Below are 23,128 nucleotides of genomic sequence, written 5' to 3' on the forward strand. Positions count from 1 at the left end.
ATGCAAAGCCGCAAGGCAAACTAGTCAGTTCCAGCAGGATTTGTGCATCTGTTTGTTTCTTCTAATACAAAGTTGTCTGTTCACAGAAAGAGAGCCTTAAAACTCCACAGTTCCTGTAAATAATACTCAAAATTGTAATTGCTGACAGAAATCACACAGGGAATATTTTCTAACTCATTCTGTGCATTACACAGCATACTGAGTATTGTTAATTCTCGTGGTTTTGTTCGGACAGTGTGTAAGAGAATCAATTTTCTTTCTTACTTGTGTTACTTGGTAAAGCAAAAGAGACAGAAAGCTATACATGCAAATTTCAAATGACAGTTTCAAACACCTTTTCGTGAAAGAACCTTAAAGGGAAGTTTAAATAATTTGGTAAATTAAAGGCACGGGGTCCTCTCGTTGGTAGAAATTTCCGCAACGCCTAGGTTTTATGTAAAACAATTCTTAATACCAGCTTAATGCCAGAGCTTATCTTTTATAATTAAGGGCTCTCGTACCTCATACTATCCTGACTTCAGAAACAACACCACGCCTGCTGCTAGCCTTACTAAACTCAGCGTAAAAATAAACCCGACTAACTGCTCTCCAAGCACAGCGCATCCGGATTTGCCTCTCGGGATGCGATGAGCCCCCCCGCCCCTTCTCTCGGCTGCCCCCACGCACCCACCCCGCTGCACCCGCGGGGGCTGGGGGCTGTCCCCACCCGCGACGCTGCCTTCTGCAGCCGCGGCAGCCCCGAGCGGCGGCGGGGACCCAGAAATTGTCCCTGCCTGCTGCAAGCCAGCCCTGACACAGGGCAAAACAGTCCTTGCGGGGTTATTTGTTCCCGACAGGGATGCCCGGGAAGATGCGGGGGTGCACTTCCCCGGGGTGGGACGTCACCTCCCCCTCCTTGCCTTTACTCAGTGTGCCTACCGGGTTAAAAGTGACGGGTTTCTGGTATTTCGCTTGGGTTTCACTTCTTGCTTTTGCTTTAATTCGCCACGCAGTTCCAAAACGAAGTTACCGGCTCTCGCCGCCGCGCTCCGCCAGCCCTGCCGCTTTCCAAGATTTGCACTCAAAGAATCCAAAAGGCGAAAACTATCGGGAAACCAACCGCAAGCCCCAAACCACCCGGCGGCTCCCGCCCCGTCCCGTCCAGCCCAAGCGCACGGCTGCCTGCAGGTGCCCCGTCCCGCACCCCCAAACCCCCATCCCCGCGGTGTCCCCCGTGTCCCCCCGCCTCCCCCCCCCGCCCCACCCCCCCACCCCCCCCCGGTCGGAGGGAGGAACCGGGGCACTGCGGCGGCGATTTTGCTCTTTAAATCGCTCTCCAAAGCGGATTACGGCTGATCCCTCCACGTCACGCCGGAGTTGCCCGGGGAAAACGGGGAGGGGGGGCAGCTCGCCGCCGCCTCCCGCTCTCCTCCCGCGGGGCGTCGGAGAGGCGGCGCAGGGAGGCGAGGCGTGGAGGGGCGTGGGGGGACACGGCGGGGACACGGCGGGGGAGGGGGGGATGCCGCGGCGGGCTTAGTGGCAGCCGCCCCCGGGGGGGCGGGCGGAGCTCGGGGCGGGGGGCGGGTGCCGCCCGTCGGTGCGTGCCGGCGCCCATGAAGCGCTGCCGCGGCGCGGCACAGCCGGTGCCGCCGCGCTGAGCGCCCGCGGAGGCTGCGCTGAAGGCGGGCGGGCGGGAGAGCGGCCGCAAGCTCCGGGCCACCATGCAGAAGAGCGTGCGGTACAACGAGGGGCACGCCCTGTACCTGGCGCTGCTGGCCCGCAAGGAGGGCACCAAGCGGGGCTACCTGAGCAAGAAGACGGCGGAGACCAACCGCTGGCACGAGAAGTGGTTCGCCCTCTACCAAAACGTGCTCTTCTACTTCGAGGGCGAGCAGAGCTCCCGCCCCGCCGGCATGTACATGCTGGAGGGTTGCAACTGCGAGAGGGTGCCGGCTCCCAAGGGCTGCGCCGCCGGCAGCGCCAAGGATGCGGCGCTGGACAAGCAGGTACCGGCCGCGCTCCGACGGGCGCCCCGACGGGCGCCCCGCTCCCCTCGGGCAGCGTCGGCGGCAGCGCCCGCCCGCCCGTCGCGGGCTCGGCTGTGGGGCGGCAGGGACGGAGGGCGGGAGGCAGGAGCCTGAGGGGGGTGCGGGGCAGGCGAGGCGGTGCCGGGGCTCCGGCCGTCGGGCGCTCGGGCCGCGCCGCTCCTCGCGTCTCTCCGGCAGGATGAGGGTGACCCCCGGGCCACGGCGGGGGTGTCGGTGCCGCTCCCGGAGCGCTCGGAAGAACAGCTGCCGCTCAGAAAGCGGCAAGGCCAGCGGCTTTCCCATCCCATCTCATCACCGTTCCTTCCTCCACGACTCTTCTTACACCCCCCCCCACCCCCCACCCCCCCCCCCCCATTGTCTGCACGCCTCGTTTCAGTAGGGCGCCCGGAGAGTAGCATCTCACAAACTAGGTGTTAGTCATTTTGCTGCCGACGGTTCTGCAGTACAGCTACACACTTCCAACCCAACTTGGCAACTAGAGGGGGCGAGGGGCCGAAGTACCGAAACAGCACAGGGGGACCCTAAGGAATGACTGAGCCTGTCCCCGAGCAGCTGTGGGGCTGCCGCCTCTCTCCGCGATGCTGTGAGGGGTAGCAGGCTCTCAGCCCTCCTTTGGGACTCCCTTCTAGAGCCGAGCCGGTGGCTGGGAGGGAGGGTGCCCGTGTGGCCTGATTTACAGGCTGCGCCATTCAGCCAAGTCGGCGGGTTCTTAGCCAGGCAGGTGTTGTGAAGCCGGTTGTGCTTGCGATAGAAGTTGTGGTGCAATGCTGGAGCCAGATCCTGCGTGGCTTTCACCGGGCGAAGAGCGCTGAAGGCTCTTGGTGGGATTCACTCCTGTGAGGGGTGGCGGTTCATAACGCGTGAACTGCCAAATTCCTACACCCCACCCCTCCGCCCCAGAAAGCTGATCAGTTTGATATGCGTGTGTCAAACAAGTGAGTGGTTAAATACTGTGTATTACATAACTGTGAAGGAAAAGGACACTGTAGTTAGGTGTTAAGCATAGACAGAGATCGGGTATCTTAACCACACGCCTTCCATTGCCTCATGTGAATTCTTGATCTTTGCTGCCTGGCTGAAATTCTTTTGAATCTGCATCTGGCATGCCCTAGTGCCTTTCTCTCTGAATAGGAGAAACCAAACAGGTGACAAACTGGTTTGGAAAAGTTTGAGTAACTGTAAGGAGGGTGGTTTCGAGCTGGCTGCAGGCGTTTCCTGCTGATTGCGAGAAAGGGACACAGACCTAAGTCAGCTCCTGAAAACCAGCACATCTGTGTGCTGTGCTAGCCTGGTAACTCTGCAAGGGGAGCTCGGAACCGTGTCGTACGTTTTGTGCTTTTTTTTTTTTTTTCCCGTTTAGAACCAGTACTTGTATGCTTAAGCAAGTTAAGGAAGTGAACTTTGGGAAGTTGGGATGTCTGTAGTTACATCATACTCATCCATCACATTCTTACTTGTTGATTTGAGGCTTGATAAACGGAATACCGGAGGATTCCCTAGATGAAATTAAACGTGACTGTTTCCCTGTCTGCCTTACGTTGGCTTAGTACACTTGTTTATTCGTAGTGTTGTTAAACTACGGCTTGACTAAGAGAGCTGTGTGAAAACAATGCTTTCCCATATCTGTTCTCTGGGAATCTTAAACTGTACTTCTGTAGTGATGAATGTCTGAGCTGTTTGTAATTACATTTAGTGGTGCAGAGACAAAATAATTACAGGGGATAAAGCTGAATTTTGCTTCGCTTTAAACATCAACTATGTTCATGTTTTTAAAAACAGCAGACTACTATTAAAGAGGCAGAAGTACACTTTAATTTTTTTTATGGGATCCTAGTTTTAATTTTCAAGGCAGACCATCAGAAAATATCTTTTTCCTGTTCACCTGTGGCTTGACACAGAATAAAGCTTTTGAGTGTTAGTAGTTTTTACAGGTTTACTCATTAAAGTGCACCCTTGCTTGTATATTCATACAGACACAAATCTTTGCTAAGGTGTACAGGAAACTCCATCAGCGACTGAAAGTGATCAATCACCAGAAAAAGGAGAAATATCTAAAAATTTAACTGTCCTTTTTATTCAGAAAATATGCTCATATTCTTACAGGTGTAAAATAATAAAACTGTGAACCTTCAGTTTATTAACAGAGGAAGACAAAGTTATTTTAATCAGAAGATAATGAAAACTCAGTCTCATACATGTTAACTACTGGCCATGTAAAAATACTGCCTAGATTTAATTTGCTTTGATTTAACCACACAAATGTACCAATGGAATGAAAAAAATGAGAAGATCTATGCCAGTTTTTGAAGAATCACATCTCTCTTCTCCAAAAGAGAAGAAAACAGTAATCTCTTTTAGTTCAGGTTTTATTTGACTAGGTTATTTAGACATTAGAGTGATATGTGCTATAGAATTACACAAATAAGGGAGAAAGGTGAATTAATCACATGAGAGTTTCATCGGCATCCTTTGAGTGGATATTTGAAAAAGCTCATGTAACTGAAGATTATGGAGAATGTATGCAGAACAAATTGATTTTCTTTTCCTTAGTTTGCAGATCCTTTTAATTTTAGTTTGAGTTGTTCAAGGATTGTTTGTCGAGTCGTGTGCCAGGTAGGAACTTGCTGAGAAGTTGTCAGAGTTCAGTGAGGAGAGTGTCTGAGCTGTACTTCCCTATACAGGAGACTGTATCTTGGTCAAGGGATGAGTTTAGGTTTGCATATCAATCTGCCAACAAGCCCAGCAGCTGAATTATTTCACATTTAACCACTACTGGTGCTGTTACAGCCTTCCAGCAGGCCCTCATGAGGGAATAGTCAAGTATTATAGGAACCATACCACCGTTTTGTGGAAGATGCCAAATGCCTCCATGAGATTTGCTGTAATATTAAAATATTAAGAGCTTGAAAAAAATTTTGCAAGGACAGAATGCATTCTTTTTGTCTTTTCCATTAAGGTATTAGTATTTTTTTTTCCTTCAGAGGGATGTTTGCTTCAAAGCAAATTCTTTTAAAAGCACAGCGCCTTTCTTAATATTAACAAACTGCATAATATACGAATCAGTCGATATTCTGGTAATATGGGATCAAATCGAGTATGTTGCAGATATTAAATGATTTGTAGGGCGAGTTTTTATTTTTAAAGAATAGTGTTTTGATCTCCCTCAGATGTGAGAAGAGTTTTTATAAATGCCAGACAGGTGTGCTATCCACTCTGGTTTCACATTAAAAAAAAAAAAAAAAAAAAAAGACGGATTTACTGAAAGAACAGCAGTGTGGAAGAATCTCAGTTTCAAAACAACAAGTTAGGACATGAAAATACTACATGTGAAAAGCTTAAATTCTGATATTAGTTAAACTGCTTCTTCCCACAGGAACCGTAGGCTGTAAACAAGTGCAGCTCCCAGCAAGTCCTCCACTGTGACAGACTGACTTGAGAATGAGTTCCAGCTTTTGTTTCAAAAACTCTAGAAGGAGAATGGTTTTGTCTCAGTGAGTGGCTAGTCTCTTTCAAAAGTAAAGTAAAATGCCTAAAAATCATGGGTTTTGTAGTGTTTCACAGGAGACTGGCACTTGTTATCCAGCAAGTTCACAGATTTTTTTTTTAAGGACTGTTGCAAGCAACTGAATATAGGAATGTAAATATTATTATTGTTATTATTATTATTGTCTGCACTGGGAGGAGGCCTGTATGTTTCATTTCTTTTGTAACTTTTGAATACATGGAAATGGTCTGATATAGTTATTAATAACTGTCTTAGTGTATTTAAGCTTGTAAATGTTACACGATTTGAGCAGAGACTATTCTTTGTATCTTGCCTGCAATAATCTTCCTCCCACTTAGCAAAATTAAATGCAGTATTAAGTCCGTGTCCCCACAGATTAACAGAATCCAATTATTTGAATTTTTTCTGCTTACTGTAGCTCTGTATTTATTTTATAAAGGACATGGTGATTTTGCAGTGTTTGAAACCTCTCTTATTTTACATACATTCCTTGAAGTGATAAGGCAGGCATATGCCACCAACAGCTTTTGCTGTACCTCTCTGCTAATTGAGTGTATATAAAACCTAGCAACAGCGCTTAAAGGTCATTTTTTTCTGAAGATATAATGAATTGAAAGTTAATCTCTTCACTTTTACTGGGAAAAAAATACCCCTGGGTTGTTCAGCATCCTATGTCTGTAATATGTAGTGGATAGCTGAGGAGTGATGCTATGTTTTTGGCAAGATAGCTTGCCATCCTTAGGTGTAGTATTGTCCATAAATCTTACTGCTTGCATGTGGGCGGGTAACTTCCTGGGATATTCCAGTGCAAACGTCCACCAAAGCTGCCCATGTTTTACAAATTTCACTCAGCATTTAGACAAATAATTGGTGAATTTGACTTCTCAGTATCTGAGAAGAAAAAAAATTATTGTATTATTTTTTCCCCTCCAACTTTGGTTTTTTTTTTGGATGGACTGCCTTCAACAAGAGTTAATTAAAAAAGATGGCCAGTGGAAAGTTTTAAGATGCTAGTGCTATTGGGATTAGTGTTTTTGTAAGACCTTCTCATGCAAGAGTCTCTAAATGGTTCTTGCATGGAGACAACTTTGAGGTAACTAACTCTTGTTTACTTTCCCAGCTAATCCCTGTCCTCTTGCCATCATTCAGTCACTGTCATGAGACAATACAGTTTGTGCACACATTCAATGAATGCATTTGTTCAAAACTGTTTTGATACGCATTTAAGGAGTAATTGAGAAACCCGTCACTGATACTGTGCTTAAGGCAAGCTGCATCAAAGTGGTTGCCTCTGGCTCTTCATAGAGAACTGTAAAATGAATTTACAGTGTGCTTTCTGGCCTAAGGCAACAAACGGTAAACAAATAGAAAAGTTTATCTCTTGTGATCTCTCCAGAGACTGAACTTTGCCATTTAGTGGAAGTTTTGTGTTTACCTGATTGCTTAGTAATGAGCAAATTTTGGGCATAAAGAGAAGAACAGAAAATCTCATGGCCACATTTATTGCTATTTTACCAAAATTTAAGCATTTCATTCTAAATCTTGAAAATTCATGTTTCTGCTGTAGCATTACAAAATGGGCTCTTTGTAACTATGCAAAAGTGGGGAAAGTACGCAGCTGAGAAATGAGTTACGAGTAGGTCTAGTTCATTTTTGACATGCCTTCCTCTTGAAAGGTTAGTTAAATCCACACAGATTTAACTTGGAGAATGCTGATGCCATTGATTAGTTTAATATTAAACCTCTGGCTGCCTTAATACATGCCAAGTGACTTCGGTTAGGAACTGGAAACTGGTCCATTGTTTTCTGTTCTTGAGTGTCTGTCACACTTAAGGGCAAAAAGCACCAAAAGACACTACCTTAGTATCTTAGACTAAAGAGTAATTAAAATAACATTGGGACTAATGGTAGTATGACCAGATTTTGATGAGACACAGAATTATTGAAGAGAAAACACAGGGTGAAGTCCTTAACATTTCTCTATGAGGTATCATAAGATCCTGAAATACTGCATTATGCTGTAATAGATAAGCCCATACTCCTTAATTAAGTTATTGGAAAAATAATTACATCCCAAGGCAAATGACATTTGGGAAAGTCTTGTATGTGGAGTTGCTGGGAGATCCTTTTAGCTAACAGGTGAAATGTCAGCGAGTTAAAGACTTGAAGTGGGTCGAGACTAAGTTAGGAATGCATCCCAAAATGTAAAGACCAAAAATGTCACACACCTACCATGTAAGAATAATGTGTTCCACCTTCTCAACCTTAAACATCACACAAAAGCTGTACAGAGTGACCAGAAACTACGTACAGCAATGTGGCTCACACTGCTAATGTGAACACTCAAATTACATTTAAAATAAAGTATCGTAACAGTTTAACACGAATTCTGTGTCATCTGCCAGTCTTACAGTCAATACTACTACTTTTTTTAATTTTGTCTCCTTTGTTGGCAGAGTTGCGTTGATTTGGCTCGACTGTTTAGTTCCTCAAATTCAAGAGGTAATTTGTAAAAAAAAAAAAATAATTCTGAACACAAAAATAGTGTCTGTCCCTCATCTACTGAATAGTTATACTTTATTTATCTTAATTTGCCTTTATTTAACTTTTAAAATAGATTTGGTTTTTTCTCCTTCTTCATCATCGAAGTGGACTGTTTTCTGGTCGCATGTTACCAACATTAATTTCTCACTGTTTACCTGAATTGAAGATCCAGGCAGAACTGCTTCTATTTCTGTCCCAGTATGACAACATTATAACAGTCTTTATATATTCATATATATGTATTACAATGTCATCATTAGTAGTATAGCAGCATTTTTTTGATCCACTTGCTGCAGATTTTCCATCCTAAGAATCTGAGTGTACAATAAAAGCTACCATGGTTGCTCAGTTTGGCCACAGATATTGTAGTTACCAGTCTTGTTTTGCCACTTGTAATATGTCTGCATCACTGAGTAGTTTGTGCACAGAGGGAGGGGACAGGGCGCCTTCAGCACAGGAAATCATTAATGTAGACCTCATGCAGCTAGTGAAGGTAGCAAGGTCTGAAAATATAAATCCACTACTTCTGGGCATCCTTAAAAACAGATTTTTGCTTCTAGCAGGGGCACGGTTCTCTAGATGTACATCCTCCAAGCAAGTCTGGTACCATGACTGCTGCAGAGTCTGAGGCAATGCGAACCCATTTTTCAGTGTGAATGTTTGAAGTGTTCTCACTTTGTGCTTCCTAAAGTGGTGACAGACTGGCCAAATTTAGGTACTCTTTCATATATTGGGGGGGGGGGGGGGGGGGAGGGCAAGGAGTAGTTTTTGTCTGGATGGAAAACAATGTTGAAGTTTGTTTGTTGCCTCATTGTTGATCAGCCACAGCAATTCAGAAGGATGCTGTCATCCACCTGTTCATATACTTGAAGGGAAACGAGATTTCAGAGAGTAACCTCTTTTCTGTCTACCAGCCATTACTGATGCTGAAGATTGAGGGTTTTTTTTAACACTGTGCTTCTGTACTAGATGTCTAAGAACATATGCTTACAATCTAGCTTCCAATGTTTTTTTGATTTACCAATCCCATAAGGTTTTCTGTTTGAGGTACAGAATCAGTATATATAGAAGCAGAGGCTTCCCTGATTCAATCCAGCCATTTAAATATCTCTATTGTATTTTCCGTGAGCTCGGAGCTGAGTTTTATTAGGAAGTGTTGAGAAACTGCCTATATGAACTGAGCTATATTGTCACAAGCAATTTTACTTTCACTGTTTTCCAGTGGCAGCATTTTGCTGTGCAGATCTAATCAGTTCCTCTACTTTTGAAAAAATGGATTGTGTTTTAAGAGTTAATACTGTAACTATTGAAAAGAATCTGGGATTGTATTCTCCTGTTTCTTCTTATGGCACTATGGAGCAGTGACTTTTGTCTGATTTTTGCCTTTTGAGTTTTTGACTGCAGTATGATGGCTGAGTAACAGAAACTATCTGCTGCTTAATAGTTCTGCAGTTTCAGCCTAGCATGGTTCAAGTTCCCAAATTACTGCAAGATTGCCCTTGCACTACAGGGTGTCCTTTGCAATCTTTTGAACTTAGCAAACTTGTTACATTGCTTTTTAAAAAAATGTTGTGTCTCTATTTAGCATTCTTTGAAGAAATTATAAACTCTCTGTAAATGTCTATATGCTTGCAGGAATGAAATGTTGGGTGAGATGCTTCTTATGCAACTTCAGGTGCCCCACATGAGCTAGATCCCACTGCAGACAGTGCTGTCCTAGCCAGTACAGTCAGTGCAGTCTGGAGAACCAGTCAGCCCATCCTAACTCAGGTATTCACCTTTGTTAAACTGAACAGACCCCACCAACTGAAGTGACTAAATCTTGGTTGACTGTTGTGTGAACTGAGATGCCTGACTCACATGCAGACACCTGCATTCCAGGCAGCTCAGGTAACGTGTTCTGCTGCTGTCACAGAGAACATCTGCTGGTTTTTAACCTCGCCCACCATGAGATTTCAGTGCTCGTGGCTGTAGACAAAGTTCTGAAATTTCCCATGCTGGATCCTAGAACATACTGTGTTACTGCTGTTTGATGTTTTAGGTGTATGCAGGATCCTCACATGTTGGAAGTTTAGGATGATTGCAGGTGACTGCTGGTTCTTCTTCTTTCTGCTTTTTGTTCACTTCCTCTCCCTTACACAAGTTGTTTCTCCTGTTTCAGCAAATGCTGAAGATTTTATGTTCTCTGGAATTGTGGAGATAGCGTTCGATGACTTTGACAGAGTCTGATGTCCTTCAGAATGAAACCAGGAATTTATTTTTAACTCCATGCATTCCTTGATGGTCAGACATGACAGGAAAATTGCACTAGTCCTATTCATTTCCATTTGGCACTCACAGAAGAATTTTAAAGAAATATTTAAAATACTTCTTCCTAATAAATCTGTTGGGGAGAAGTTAAAATTTATGGGCCACCTGCAAAGCTCTCTGAAGAGGAAGATGGAAGAAAAACTGACAGGAGAGTGGAGGGATCCAAGATAGATCTGTGCAATATCATCATGTTGTGCAGATATTTGTGTGTACAGATTGTAGAATCTTAGAACAGTTTGGGTTGGAAGGAACCTTAAAGACCACCTCATTCCACACCCCCTGCCCTGGGCAGAGACACCTTCCACTAGCCCAGGTTGCCCAAAGCCCCGTCCAACCTGGCCCTGAACCCTTCCAGGGAGGGGGCAGCCACAGCTTCTCTGGGAAACCTGTGCCAGTGTCTCACCACCCTCACAGTAAAGAACTTCTTCCTTACATCTAATCTAAATCTACACTCTTTTATCATAAAACTATTGCCCCTCATCCTGTCCCTATACCCTCTGAGAGAGAGTCCCTCCCCATCTTTCCTGTAGACCCCCTTGAAGTGCTTGGAAGTACTGGGAGGCTCTCCCTAGATTCTTCTTTTCTCCAGGCTGAACCCCCCAACTCTCTCAGCCTGTCCTTGTAAGGGAGGTGCTTCAGACCCCTGAGCACCTTTGGGGCCTCCTCTGGCCCTGCTCAAGCAGATCTGTGTCCTTCTGCTGTTGGTGCCCCCAGAACTGGACGCAGCACTGCAGGGGGGTCTCACGAGAGCGGTGTAGAGAGGAAGAATCCCCTTCCTTGACCTGCTGCCCACACTTCTCTTGATGCAGCCCAGGATGTGGTTGGCTTTCTGGGCTGTGGGTGCGCATTGCCAGGTCATATTGAGCTTCTTGTCAACCAGCACTACCAAGTCCTTCTCCCCACGGCTCCTGTCAATCCACTCATTGCCCAGCCTGTAATCGTGCTTGGGATTGTCACAACCCATGGGCCAAGGACTTTGCACTGAGCCTTGTTGTACTTCATGTTGAACAGGTGAAGAACATTACTAAATTACATCACTGAGGTGATACTACTGCTATTGCATTTGACATCTTCAGCATTTTTATCTATTCCTAGGGCTTGACCAGGAACATCAGGCAAATGAGGGCTCCTGGGAACCATCCAGCCTTATACATGTAATTTGCCAGGTGTATTTGTTGTTTTTGTGACTGTGAGGTCTTCCGGTTTTAGCTTTTTCCCCCCCAAAATACATAATGACTGGAGGGAATACCAGGTGAGCTGAGGAACAGTGATGTGGAGAAGATCCAGATGAACTGATGGTTCCAGAGTCTGGAATTTTCCAGACTTCCACAATCCAGGAATCTCAGAGTTTTTGTGGCAGCAGATGTAAAGTGCTAATGCCCGCTGGAGAGGTACATGCCTTCTCCACCTGAGTGGTTATCCTACAGCAGTATACTACTGAGCTACTGCTGCCACAGTCTCCATCTCAGCATAAGGTCCAAGGTCTGGAGCAGAGTCTCTGGTCCTGCAGCTGCTCCTCACAAATATTAATGTGTGTCTCTGTGTGTTTTCTGTCTCATTCACTTTTCTGTGAAGTCCAGAGAACTGAGCCCACAGAGTACGTGAACAGGCTGTAGGGATGTATGATTGAGCACCCAGCAGTCAGAGGAGATCAGAGCTAAGGCTTCTTTGAGCAGTCCAGCACTCACTCTTTCTTCTGTGTTGTGCTCTGCAGTTTCAGGAGATCTGTTTCTTTCCTGGGACTCCTTTCTCATAAAGTATTCAGAAGAGGAATTGAGATTAATTTCCCAAAGGGCGTCATTTTCTATAGGGCTCATGTTTTTCCTCTCTCCTCTTCTGAGGATTTGTAGTACATGAGGCATGAAGCTGCAGGAAGAGAAAGATGATTTCATGGTAAAATCAGACCACCTGTGGGGACTGTATTCTGTCTTTTGCCTAGCATCTCTGTGAAGAACTTCACAAATCACATCCATGAGGTGTTTTACAGTGATTAATCATTCCTTGTTTTGGGGACCCAGCTTGGAACAACAGCTAGACTTGCAAAGGTAGAACTGGTCCATGTGAAAGAAGCATTAGAACAAATAAAAGTGCCTTTTAAATACCAAAGGCTGATGATTTTCCAGATCAGGCAACCAAACTGAGTTGCATCTGAAACTGCTGGTTTTTGTGCTGGCCATATTTCCAGTAATTCATTCTTACTTCACTGGCTGTAGGGAAGATATATGTGGTAATTCTAAGGAAGCATCTGAATGACATGAGAAGTGTCATAGGACATCATGTAAGAAGTTTCTGAACTCTGCTGATGCATGTGCAAGGGCTGGCTGCAGGAGAATGTGAAGGAAGATGTGCATTCAAGAATCAAGAGAAAGCAAAACATGAAAACATGTCTTGCCTATATGTGGTAACTGAACTAGGACCTCCTAAAAGAAGAATCATGTAATAAAGGACTGCAATCATTATGCTTGTACACATGGGACTAAATTAGCAACGCACAAGGCAGCCTCAAATGTGGCGCTTCTCCTAATCTTTGTACCTGGCTTTGTAATCCAATGCCAAAAACTAAAAAAACCAAACTGCTATAAACCCAAAATAAAAAACAACATGAATTTCAGATACAACTGCATGTAAAAAAATGAAGCTTTTTGGCCTGCATGATTTATATAATGGAAACAACCGGAGGCAATTAATTTTGATGAAGATTTGTTATTGTGATAGGTGTAATCTTGCAGGCCCTAGACTGGGGGTTTTCTCCTATATTTTTGCTGCATGCTGCAGATGGAAGTTTCGTAAGTGCATTACTTGGTGGCCTGAGGGAAAGCCTAGCTAGCTGGTGTCCACTATTATACGGTCCAAAATGTGCAGCGACCTGAGAGAGCTCCATCATCAGCAGTATGGAAATTGCTGTAGACCTACAGAGAAGTCATGTCTGCACCACGTATACTAATATTAAAACTCTCTAAAGAGATACTCTTCCCTGAATGCTGCACTGCATTCTTGTAGCTTAGCAGCAGATAACTTGGCTGCATACCAGCGAAGCGAATGGAGTAAAGGCAGCCACTCAGATGTACTTGACAATTTAGAGTAATGCCAAGTGAAATAAATAAATAGATAGATTTGCCTTTCATAGAAGAGGGAAACAGAAAAAAAAAGTATCTTCCCAGCTCTGATTTTAAATAGGTTTTCTTAAAGATCTTTGACTTTCTGCAAATAACCTCTTTGATTTTTTAATTTTATTTTTTTACTTTTTTGAAGGCATCTGAATGTGTGTGTGTCTTATGTGTGTTCATAGGCTGGGTGACGTGGAGTAGAAGAATAGTTATCTGGATTATGTGTGTCACAGGTTCATTTTCTTCCTGAGCCCCTCACTCCCTGTGGCCTCCTGGTGAATCAGTTTCTTGACTGCAGTAGTAAAACAGGCCTAATAGTGCTTCCCATATGCTAGCATATGGGTAACACCATCTGCATGGGGATATTTGTTTATCCTTGCAGTATTTTAGGGTGTTCATCTGTGGCTTAATGGGTGAACGCAGAAGTGGTTACCGAGTTAGACATAAGGTATCATGTGCATGTTTCTGCACACAGGAAAAGCACATGGTAAGACCTGAGAAGTGCCTAATCTTGAAACCTACAGCTGGGGTGTTCCTCTTGTAATTCATGACTTTATCTCCTTCTGCCACTGGAATGTGTTGGGTACCCCTTGCAAATTCATCCTTCCAGGCAAAATGGTCTTGCTAGTCTTGGTGACCTCAGTCATACACAATCACTGTTTCAGGCAGTTTGGTTTTGATGCACTTAGATGAAATTGGAAAGAGTTTATTTATCTTTTTTTGTGTGTGTGTGAATAAGCATCTGTAATTATAGCAGGTCCTTTTAATACTACTTATGATAGAAGGGTGTTTCATCTGTCAAGACATACGTTTTTTGTAATCCTTGAAATTCATTGCTGAACTAATAGTATATAGCTGTACACACGTTTGCTTCATCTTTCTGGTGTCCTCCTCTGTGACTGTTTCCCTTTGGTGTTTGATTTGCCTTGTGTAAATTTCAAACTGCTTTTGTTTTTTCTTCCTGGTCTGGTTTCTGCCCCACAAATATTAGTGCAGTGCTTTTGAGCTGCCTCGTGTGCAGTGTTGGGAACACTGTATGAGTTTGCTTAGTCTCTGTGCTCCTCTCATTCTAGAAAATGACTCAATGAGCTAGCAAGAGTCAACACGTGAAAAAAAAAACAACAAACCCGTGTAAGATTTATTTCATCACTTACGTCCTTTCTCACAGCTTCTAAAATGCGTTGTGTTTTACTTGTGTAACTGCTTCAGTAGCTTCCAGCGCAACAACATTTAATATCTTGGTCTGCTGAGAGATTCTGACTTTCTGTTGTTCTTTTCAAGGTGAATGGGGAGAAGTGTGAGCAACCCCAAGTCATCTTGTTCTGACAATGGTGCAGAGCACAGGAGGTTACATTAAAAAGGAAAGTGGTTTACTCAGCTTCCATGCAACAAGCTTGGAAGAAGGTACTATGGTGTGAGCCCCAAAGAGCTGTTGTAGAGAGCGCACTGCAAGGTGTGGATTATACCTGAGGGAGCACAGCTGTAGTATTTGTAATCTCACTGGGAGTCCTTGGGTGTTTGCCATCACGTGGCTTCTCACATGTCTTGTGCTTGCAGGAGGTTTCCCGTAGGGAACAGCTTTGCAACCACAGTCTGCTTTGTGATTCAGCCCTTTTCTTTAACTCATGTCTTAGCCACTTAGTCTTGCTATTTCTGTATCGCCATACCTTTAACTTTCAGGGTCTGGTACTAGGCTTCTAGGGTGTAGGGAGTGTGTAAGACTCAAGTGCAGACCTAATGAGTTGGCTATATGACAAGTGTAACAGTAAATGTTGGGTCTACTTTAAATGGCTTGTACAATAAACTGAATGTCCAGAAGGAGCTCTGATGATTTGCTTAACAATGGTCACACAGCAATTCCAAGTGATTTTGAAAGCAATTCAGATTTTTGTTTCTAATGTTGCTTTTTGACCTCTGTGGTGGAGCGTGAGATTTGTTAAGAATAGCAAAAACATGTAGTATCCGAGGCATCTCATCTTTTTGAATTGTGTTTTTACATCTTTCCTAATATGTTTAAACGTTTGGACTTTGCATCCTTACTCTAATGTTGGCAGTTATATGCATTAAAAATATTTTTTTCTATAAATTACTCCAGTTTAATAATTCAAAATTTTCCAAATTCTTGAGTGACTCAGGAACACAAGTCTCTTTGACTTTGAATCCATCTTTAATGATATCTTAATGCAGTCCAGTGGTATTCAAGCTTTTTTTCTGAGTGATCATATCATAGGTTTGAAGACTTGAAGGCCATGGAATAGTCACAGTGATTGGGAGGAGTTCTGAAGACTGGAAGAGAGCATATATCACTGTCATCTTCAAGGAGGGCAAAAAAAGAAGATCCAGGGAAGTGCAGGCCAATCACTCTCATCATAGTCCCTAGGAAGGTGATGAAAAAAATAATCCTGGAAAGTATTTCCACACACATGAGGACAAAAAGGTGATTGGGAGTGGTCAGCATGGATTTACAAAGTGGAAATCATGCTTGTCCAACCTGATAGCCTTTCACAATGAGGTGACTGACTTGGTGGATGAGGGAAAAGCACTGGAGATTGTTTAGCTCAACTTTAGTAAAATCTTTGATGCTTTCACCATTGCAGACAGCTGACAAGGTATGGGTTAGATAAGTGGACAGTGATATGGATTGAGAACTGGCTGAACAATGAGGCCCAGAAGACAAGTAAAAGATGATGTCGAGCATTCACTCGGGACATTTAGTTCTAAGACAGAACTGTTGGCCCAAATAGTAGGATTTTTTTTTTTTAAGGGAAAACTGCAAAGCTCCCTACTTCACTTTCATAGATTTTCCTCTCTGTTTGTTGTCAGGAAGTAAAATCACGGGTGAAAAGAAATACATATGCCAGGACATTGTTTTAAGTTGCTGTGCAGTGATCAGCCTTACTTCACTTTCTCTGGAAGAAATTTACTACTGGCTCAGCATCTTAGCTGATGTGTTACTGAGAACTATAATAAAAACCTGAATTCAGAACTTCTGAGAGTTTTCTAAAAAGTAAAAATATGAAAATTCTGTTTACATTTTTGTGCTTGTGATGTACTTTTTTTTTTCCTGTTTGCATATGTTAGTGCAGCATGTATGTGGCATGTATTTTCTACCTCAGTTCTTTTCTGTTTTTTGGGGGAATGAGAGAGGTTGTTTTCTTTTTAATTGTTTCCCATCTGATTTACATCTGAAGTAGTCATTCTGGTTTGGCAAACATTTAAATTGTAGCAGGAAAAAATTGTGCAACTAGAATAAACTTAACTTTAAACTTCTTGTGCTAATGAGCAGAATGTGATATAACTGTTGCTGACTAAAGCTGAAGCCTTTTTTCCTTCTTTTGAGGTACTTGGAATATATCCATATTTCATAATTTTTCTGCTTTTGTTTTCTCCTTGTGCTGAGCAGTAATAATATTTACAAAATACTTAGTTTTGCTACCCTGGGAAATGTAACATAACTTTGGAGCTTCTTCAGGCAGTATTTATTACAGAGACAGAAGGAAAGCGGGGAAAGCGGTTGTTAAGCTTTAGTATATTCAAGAAACTGTCAGAAGGGCTAGGGTTGGCTCTAGTGTATCACTTTGTTAACTTTTTTCTTCCTGAGTTCTCCCTTATCCTTTATGTGTCTCCACTGTTTATTCAGGTGACTTTTCCTTTCTTTTAATCTTCACCCCCTAGGATATATTTGGGGAATACCTATCTGGTAGTGAAGCTGCATGATGTATAAAAGTGGAACCCCCCCAAGCAAAGCTAATCCTTGAAAGGGTTTATTCCTACTCCACTTACTGTTATAAAAATGCATGAGTGGTGATTCTTATATCAAAGCATAGAAATAAATGTCTCTCCTTTACCATGTATATATCTTGTATAAATTCACTAGAGTGGATTATTTAAACTAAGTGACTTTGGAGTTTAGACTCCTCTAAATATATCTAGTGGGACCAGGTGCCTGATCTGCTTTAATACCATGTACCGTTTATTAGGGGTTGATCAGCTGCCATTTCCATTTATATTTCCTGATGTTCTTTCTTGATTCAAGCTTATTTTTAGGTAACCCAGATCAGGAAGGATATGAGTGGGGTGGAGTGCTGTGGGAAATGTGGACAATTAATGGAAAACATATTTGTAAGAAAGTTTTGGGAGCTTCCAAAGAAGTGTATTCAAATGTAATTGACTCATTTGATTAAAAATACATATCCGAATCAGGTTGCCCCCTTGCCTCCTTTAAATCACTGAACATAGCAACAGCAAATCATTTAATTAGCACAGAGTAATAGTTATATTACTAACAGTATCTAGTTCTGCATGTATTGTATCTATAACCTGCTGCTTTTATTATGGGTTACTCATGTCATAAGAATGCCAGTTTACGTTAATTTTTAGTTGTTATTTGGGATACTGATGTATGTAAAATCTGCTTAAAACACCAGTAGTTTTCTGTGAACTATTTGAGAAGGCTACTAAGGTAAAAATATGGAAAGTTTCAGCCTAGAATTCTTGGCACCCTCTCTTGCAATGTGGCACAACAAAGTATGACGTAACAATATTTCTTGGGTTTGGTTTTTTTTTTAAGGACTTAAAAGGAAGCCACTAGTTTAGTGAGATAACTTAAAACCCATTTTGTCACTGAGGGTGGACATACCTTTTTACAGTGTTTATGTTGAACAAAAACTGTCTCATAGAACAAATTTTTATGGTTATAATAGCTGTCAGTAGACTATAAAAATCCTTTGTACGAGGAAAACAAGACTGGCACTAAAAAGTCTCAATTCCTCTTCTCTTTCCTTGTCTGCCCCTTTTCCTTCATCAGATAGCTATACTGGAAATCTTTGATCTCTCACTGTGTTAGTAAAGTTCTTTTTGACAAACGAGTAACTGCAGGTTTTTATCATGCAAGTGACATTAGCTGTTCCTAAAGCTATCTCCTCCAAGTAACTGAGAAAATATGCAGTACTGTAAACTGTTCTGAAATGAATGGATTCATGTGTTGGTCAGAGCCTTGCCACCCCTGTGCTGCTTTGATGTTATTGTTCTGTTGGGCAACCTGAGTTCATCCCTGTTCCTGGGCAGGGTGGGTCTGGGGACAACGTTGTGTGTATATAAGTCATCGAAAATATCCAAGTAGCCTCAGCAAATAACCTCTTCCTGTTAGATAGTAATAGCAAAATTGTTTAGCAGTTTTGATGCATTTAAGCCTGTAGCTGCCATTTGGGTATACAGAAAGCCTTATTCAATTTCAGTGCCCTCTGTTAAATACTCAGAGAAGCTAAATTAGAAGATGCTGCTTGTACGTGGAGGAGCCAAAGCTGTATAACTGTAGGCGTCTTAGAGCTAGGCATGCTTAGCTTACCATACATAGACACAGGAAGGCACAGTAAGATACAGCAGACATTCCAGATTGGATTAAATGGAAGTGTTGGCACCTGTTAGCATAATAAACACAGAGTAGACAGCAAAAGTCCTTGTGATCAGTAAAACAAAATATGCAATATGCACTTGGAAGCATGAAGAGATGCACTTTTTTTGTTGTTGATGTTGTTACTGAAAACTGCTCTGAGGATGTCCTTAAACTTAGCACTTGAAATACTTGTTTTAAAAACTTATGCTGAATTAATTGTTCTTATGTACTGGTTAAGCAACATCGGCTTAATTTTTGGAAACATTTGTCAATACTCGCTTTCAGTTGTTTCTGGAGATGGAATATACCAGGATTTGCAGGTGAATTCAGGTTGTTTTAAAAATGTCTTATTTTGCATATTATTAAATATTACCTAAAAATTAATATACAGTGTTACTAAATATTAAATATAGTAATATTAAGAGCATGGCAGTAAACTCCAAAGTTTTGGAAAAATTCCTAAATTACCTTTCCAAAGTAAACCCTCTTAATCTTCTCTTCACCACCTACAGCAAGAGGTCTTTCTTGCAATGGTGAAATGTACTTCATTATATGTACTTCATTAAATGTATTTTATGAAGTTTTGCCTACATAACTCCTATCATTAGGGACTTCCAGATGTGGTAATAATAACTCCTACTTACTGTACTTGGCACCCATCACACGCTCAGAGTTGCTTAGTATTTTTTAAATTAATATGTAACTTTTCTATCCTTACCACAGGTTGTGTTTTAAAAATAATGCTTGCACATCTCATTCACTGTTAGCCACATTACCAGCAAGCCAACTAGGTTTTCCAGAATCAGTTGACAGCCAGCAAGAATAACATGATTGCTTTTATACTATCATCTAATGTATTAAAAAAAAAAAAAAGTCTTGAAAACTTGCATTAAAATTGGTTTCATAGTCACACACCTACACTCAGACCTGGAAACTCATATGCACTAGCAGTCGCATTCAATCCAGTTGCTGACACCACAGACACATGAGCCTCAGTGATCTGTGGTCTGTCATCCAGTGGATGGTCCTTAGAGCTCCTTACATACACATGCACACAGAACAGTCACCTCATCCAGGAAAACAGAAGTGAAGTTTAAGGCAAAACCAGGAGACGCTGTGGTGATCAAGCACAGGGCATGGACAGGCAGAGGTACTGACCAAACTGGCCCCTGTTGTCAGCTTATTCCTTTATTTTCCCATGCTTCCTCATCCCTTTCCCTGCCTTTGGTTCCTCCCATAGTCATCCCATAACAAGTCTTGTATGATCCCAAAATGCTCTTCCCCACTTCCAATAACGTGTCCTACTCCTGTAGGCACCATTCTCAGCCAAAAGGTGATCTGCAGAGCCTTTCCGCTGACTCATCTGGATGGAGAACAATAGATTCTCTCATGTTCTCCCCTCTCCATTTTCTTCCAGGTTGAAGAATCCCAGCATGTATAACCATAATTGTACACCAGAACCATTCTACACCTTTCAGTTTGTTTCGTTGTCAGTCTGTAATTTACAGCTCTACCTTCTCACTTCCGAGATGTAGAATCGTAGAATCATAGAATAGTTTGGGTTGGAAGGGACCTCTGAAGGTCATCTAGACCAAAGTCCTTGTCATGGACAGGGACATCTTTCACTAGATCAAATTGCTCAAAACCTTGTCCAACCTGTCTTTGAACACTTCCAGTGATGGGACATCCACGGCTTCTCTGGGCAACCTGTTCCAGTGTCTCAACACCCTCGTCATGAAAGATGTCTCCCTTATGTCCAATCTAAACCTACCTTCTTTCGGTTTAAATCTCTTGCTCCTTGTCCTGTCAGCTTCACCTTGTCCTGTCAGCTTCACCTTGTCCTGTCAGCTTCAGGCCCTGGTAAAAAAACGTCTCACCATCTGTCTTATAAGCCCCCTGTATATATTGAAAGATCACAGTAAGGTCTCAGATCCTTCTTTGCTCTAGGCTGAACCCAGCTCTCTCAGCCTGTCCTCACAGGGGGGTGCTCCAGCCCCCTGAGCATTTTCGTGGTCTCCTCTGGACCTGCTCCTGTGCTGGGGACTCCAGAGCTGGACACAGCCCTCCCTGCTGGGGGGCTTTCACGAGAGTGGAGTAGAGGAGAATCCCCTCCCTCGCCCTGCTGGCCACCCTGCTCTGGATGCAGCCCAGTGTACGGTTGCCCTTCTGGGCTGTGAATGCATATTGCTGGCTTCTGTCCAGTTTTGTGTCCGCCAGTTCCCCAAGTCCTTCTCCGCAGGGCTGTTCTCAATCCATTCATCCCCCAGCCTGTATTGATACTGGGCGTTGCCCTGACCCATGTGCAGGACTTGTTGAACTGCATGAGGCTCACATGTGCCCACTCCTCTAGGCTGTGCAGGTCCCTCTGGATGGCACCTCCCTTCCCTCCAGCGCATCAGCTGCATCACGCAGCTTGGTGGCATCAGGCCAGGATGTACCTAACAGTGAAAGTGTAGTTGGCCATTTATACGTTATGGCATAGGGCCATTTTCTGTTTTGCTCCCATACTGTTCCCAGAATGTCTTTCTGTTCAGTACCAGACCACAGGCCTGAGGTTTTCCATTATGTCCCCAAAGTCTGATTAGTGCGTAGTCAGCTGAGGGCTTATTATCATCCATGTAAAGTACATATTGTTTTTCAACATGTACTCCTTTTCCTATTTATTTGCATTGAATTTCAGCGGCAGTTTTAATACTTGATTTGTTGATACTGTAAAGCTTTCCTATCAGTACTCAGAGACAGTCTTGTTCTATCCTACCTTGAATAATTTGCTCTGGCAAGAAAACTTTGTTTGTTTTGGACATAAGATAATATGTTTGGTTTGTTTTTGGTTTTGTTTTTAGAGGAAAGGTGACTTAGATGTTAAGAAATGTACGTTGTAGTGTAATTAAAATGTAGTTATTATTTTTACTATAGATTTGCCTGCCATTAGCATAACTTATGATACATCTACATTTCAGTCACACTTATGACTTCAGTGTATCAAATTGGTCTTAAAATAATCCTAGTTCAGGTAGCAGTCTAGTCATAACATTACTGGATTTTGTGTGACTAACTGCCTGGGCATTCCTTCAGTGTTGATATATGCTTATTTACATTTATTATAGATGACTATTCTCTGTATTTTCTATTTTTTAAAGTATATAACAAAATTTGGCAGAAGTTCAGTGCAAAGATTTCTTGAACCACAAAATAAAAATCTCACTGCTAAATGGAAAATGTAGTTTTCTGTGTGTTTTTAAATAAAAGAAAGGTTAAATGCATCTTATGTGCACACAGAAAAATGTATCTGTTTACCTTAAAAAATAATGCGTCTTTTGTTATGAAACTATTTTGTATGGTTAAGTCATAGTGTGGGAAAACAGTAGTAAAACTGACATATTTCGGTTCTACACAATGTGTCTGATTCACATAATTGACTGGAAAAGTCTTTTGTGTGTCATTGCAGTTATGAATAATAGTCCTGTGTGTGCAAACAAACATTGAATCGGTGGTGATCCTGTGTCAAAAATAGCTCATTAGCTTCAGGGCTAAGTCTTAACAGTAATCATTACCAGTCTGACAAATGATAAAACATAATTTCAGTAACATGAGCCCAAAGCATCGGGTCATCATTCATGTGTATCTAAATACATGAACAGCAAAGCACTCTTTTCAAGGGGATTAGTGAGGAACCTGGGAAATCTGGACCAATGATAGCTGAAAGTTTAAGACAGTTAAGTAGTCTTCTCAGGACCAGAGTCTTTTTGTTGTTGTTTCAATTACCTGCTGTAAGAGTTTTATGCTCTGGTAACCTGAAATCAGCTCTTTCTCACAATCCGTTTGGGGTCAAGGCAGTGTCAGCAAAGGCGAACGTTTTGCCACGCCAGTGTTATAATCTTTGCTTTGTGCCCCATGAACAGTTGGTTTTTCCAAGCTCCTCACACTGGAGTGGAACAGTGGTGCCTTTCTGCAGTGGTGTGAGGATGTGCAGAAGTGTTTTAAACTACTTTGTCTTAATTATGACCGGTACCTGTTCAGCTAATGTATTTGGTATTCCTCTCATGTTTTAGCCATACTGACGTGTGTGGGTTGTAACGGGCTGGGAGTGACTGAGCAAGAGGTTAGCATCTTCTTGCTCAACAAACTGCCCATAAGTAGTCCTTCTTCCAAGGCTGTGTTGTGTGACTAGCCAGGCCCTATTGGTGCAGGAGATGCTGGATAATACAGACACTAAGCAATAGAAGGAGATGTAGTTGCA

General features: G+C 42.6%; 1 protein-coding gene across 4 annotated transcripts in view; it reads left to right on the forward strand.

Moving 5' to 3' along the window:
• The first annotated feature begins 1,571 nt into the window (after window positions 1–1,571).
• The window catches only part of RASGRF2 (Ras protein specific guanine nucleotide releasing factor 2), a 131,189-nt gene continuing 109,632 nt past the window's right edge, over window positions 1,572–23,128 (forward strand). For all 4 annotated transcript variants that reach the window (XM_074931232.1, XM_074931230.1, XM_074931233.1 and 1 more), the window contains exon 1: window positions 1,572–1,985. In XM_074931232.1, coding sequence (XP_074787333.1) covers window positions 1,701–1,985 — 285 coding nt within the window. In that variant the 5' untranslated portion in view covers window positions 1,572–1,700. The remainder of the gene's footprint in view (window positions 1,986–23,128) is intronic.

This window comes from Athene noctua, chromosome Z (assembly GCF_965140245.1).
Source record: "Athene noctua chromosome Z, bAthNoc1.hap1.1, whole genome shotgun sequence".
Classification (NCBI taxonomy): domain Eukaryota; kingdom Metazoa; phylum Chordata; class Aves; order Strigiformes; family Strigidae; genus Athene; species Athene noctua.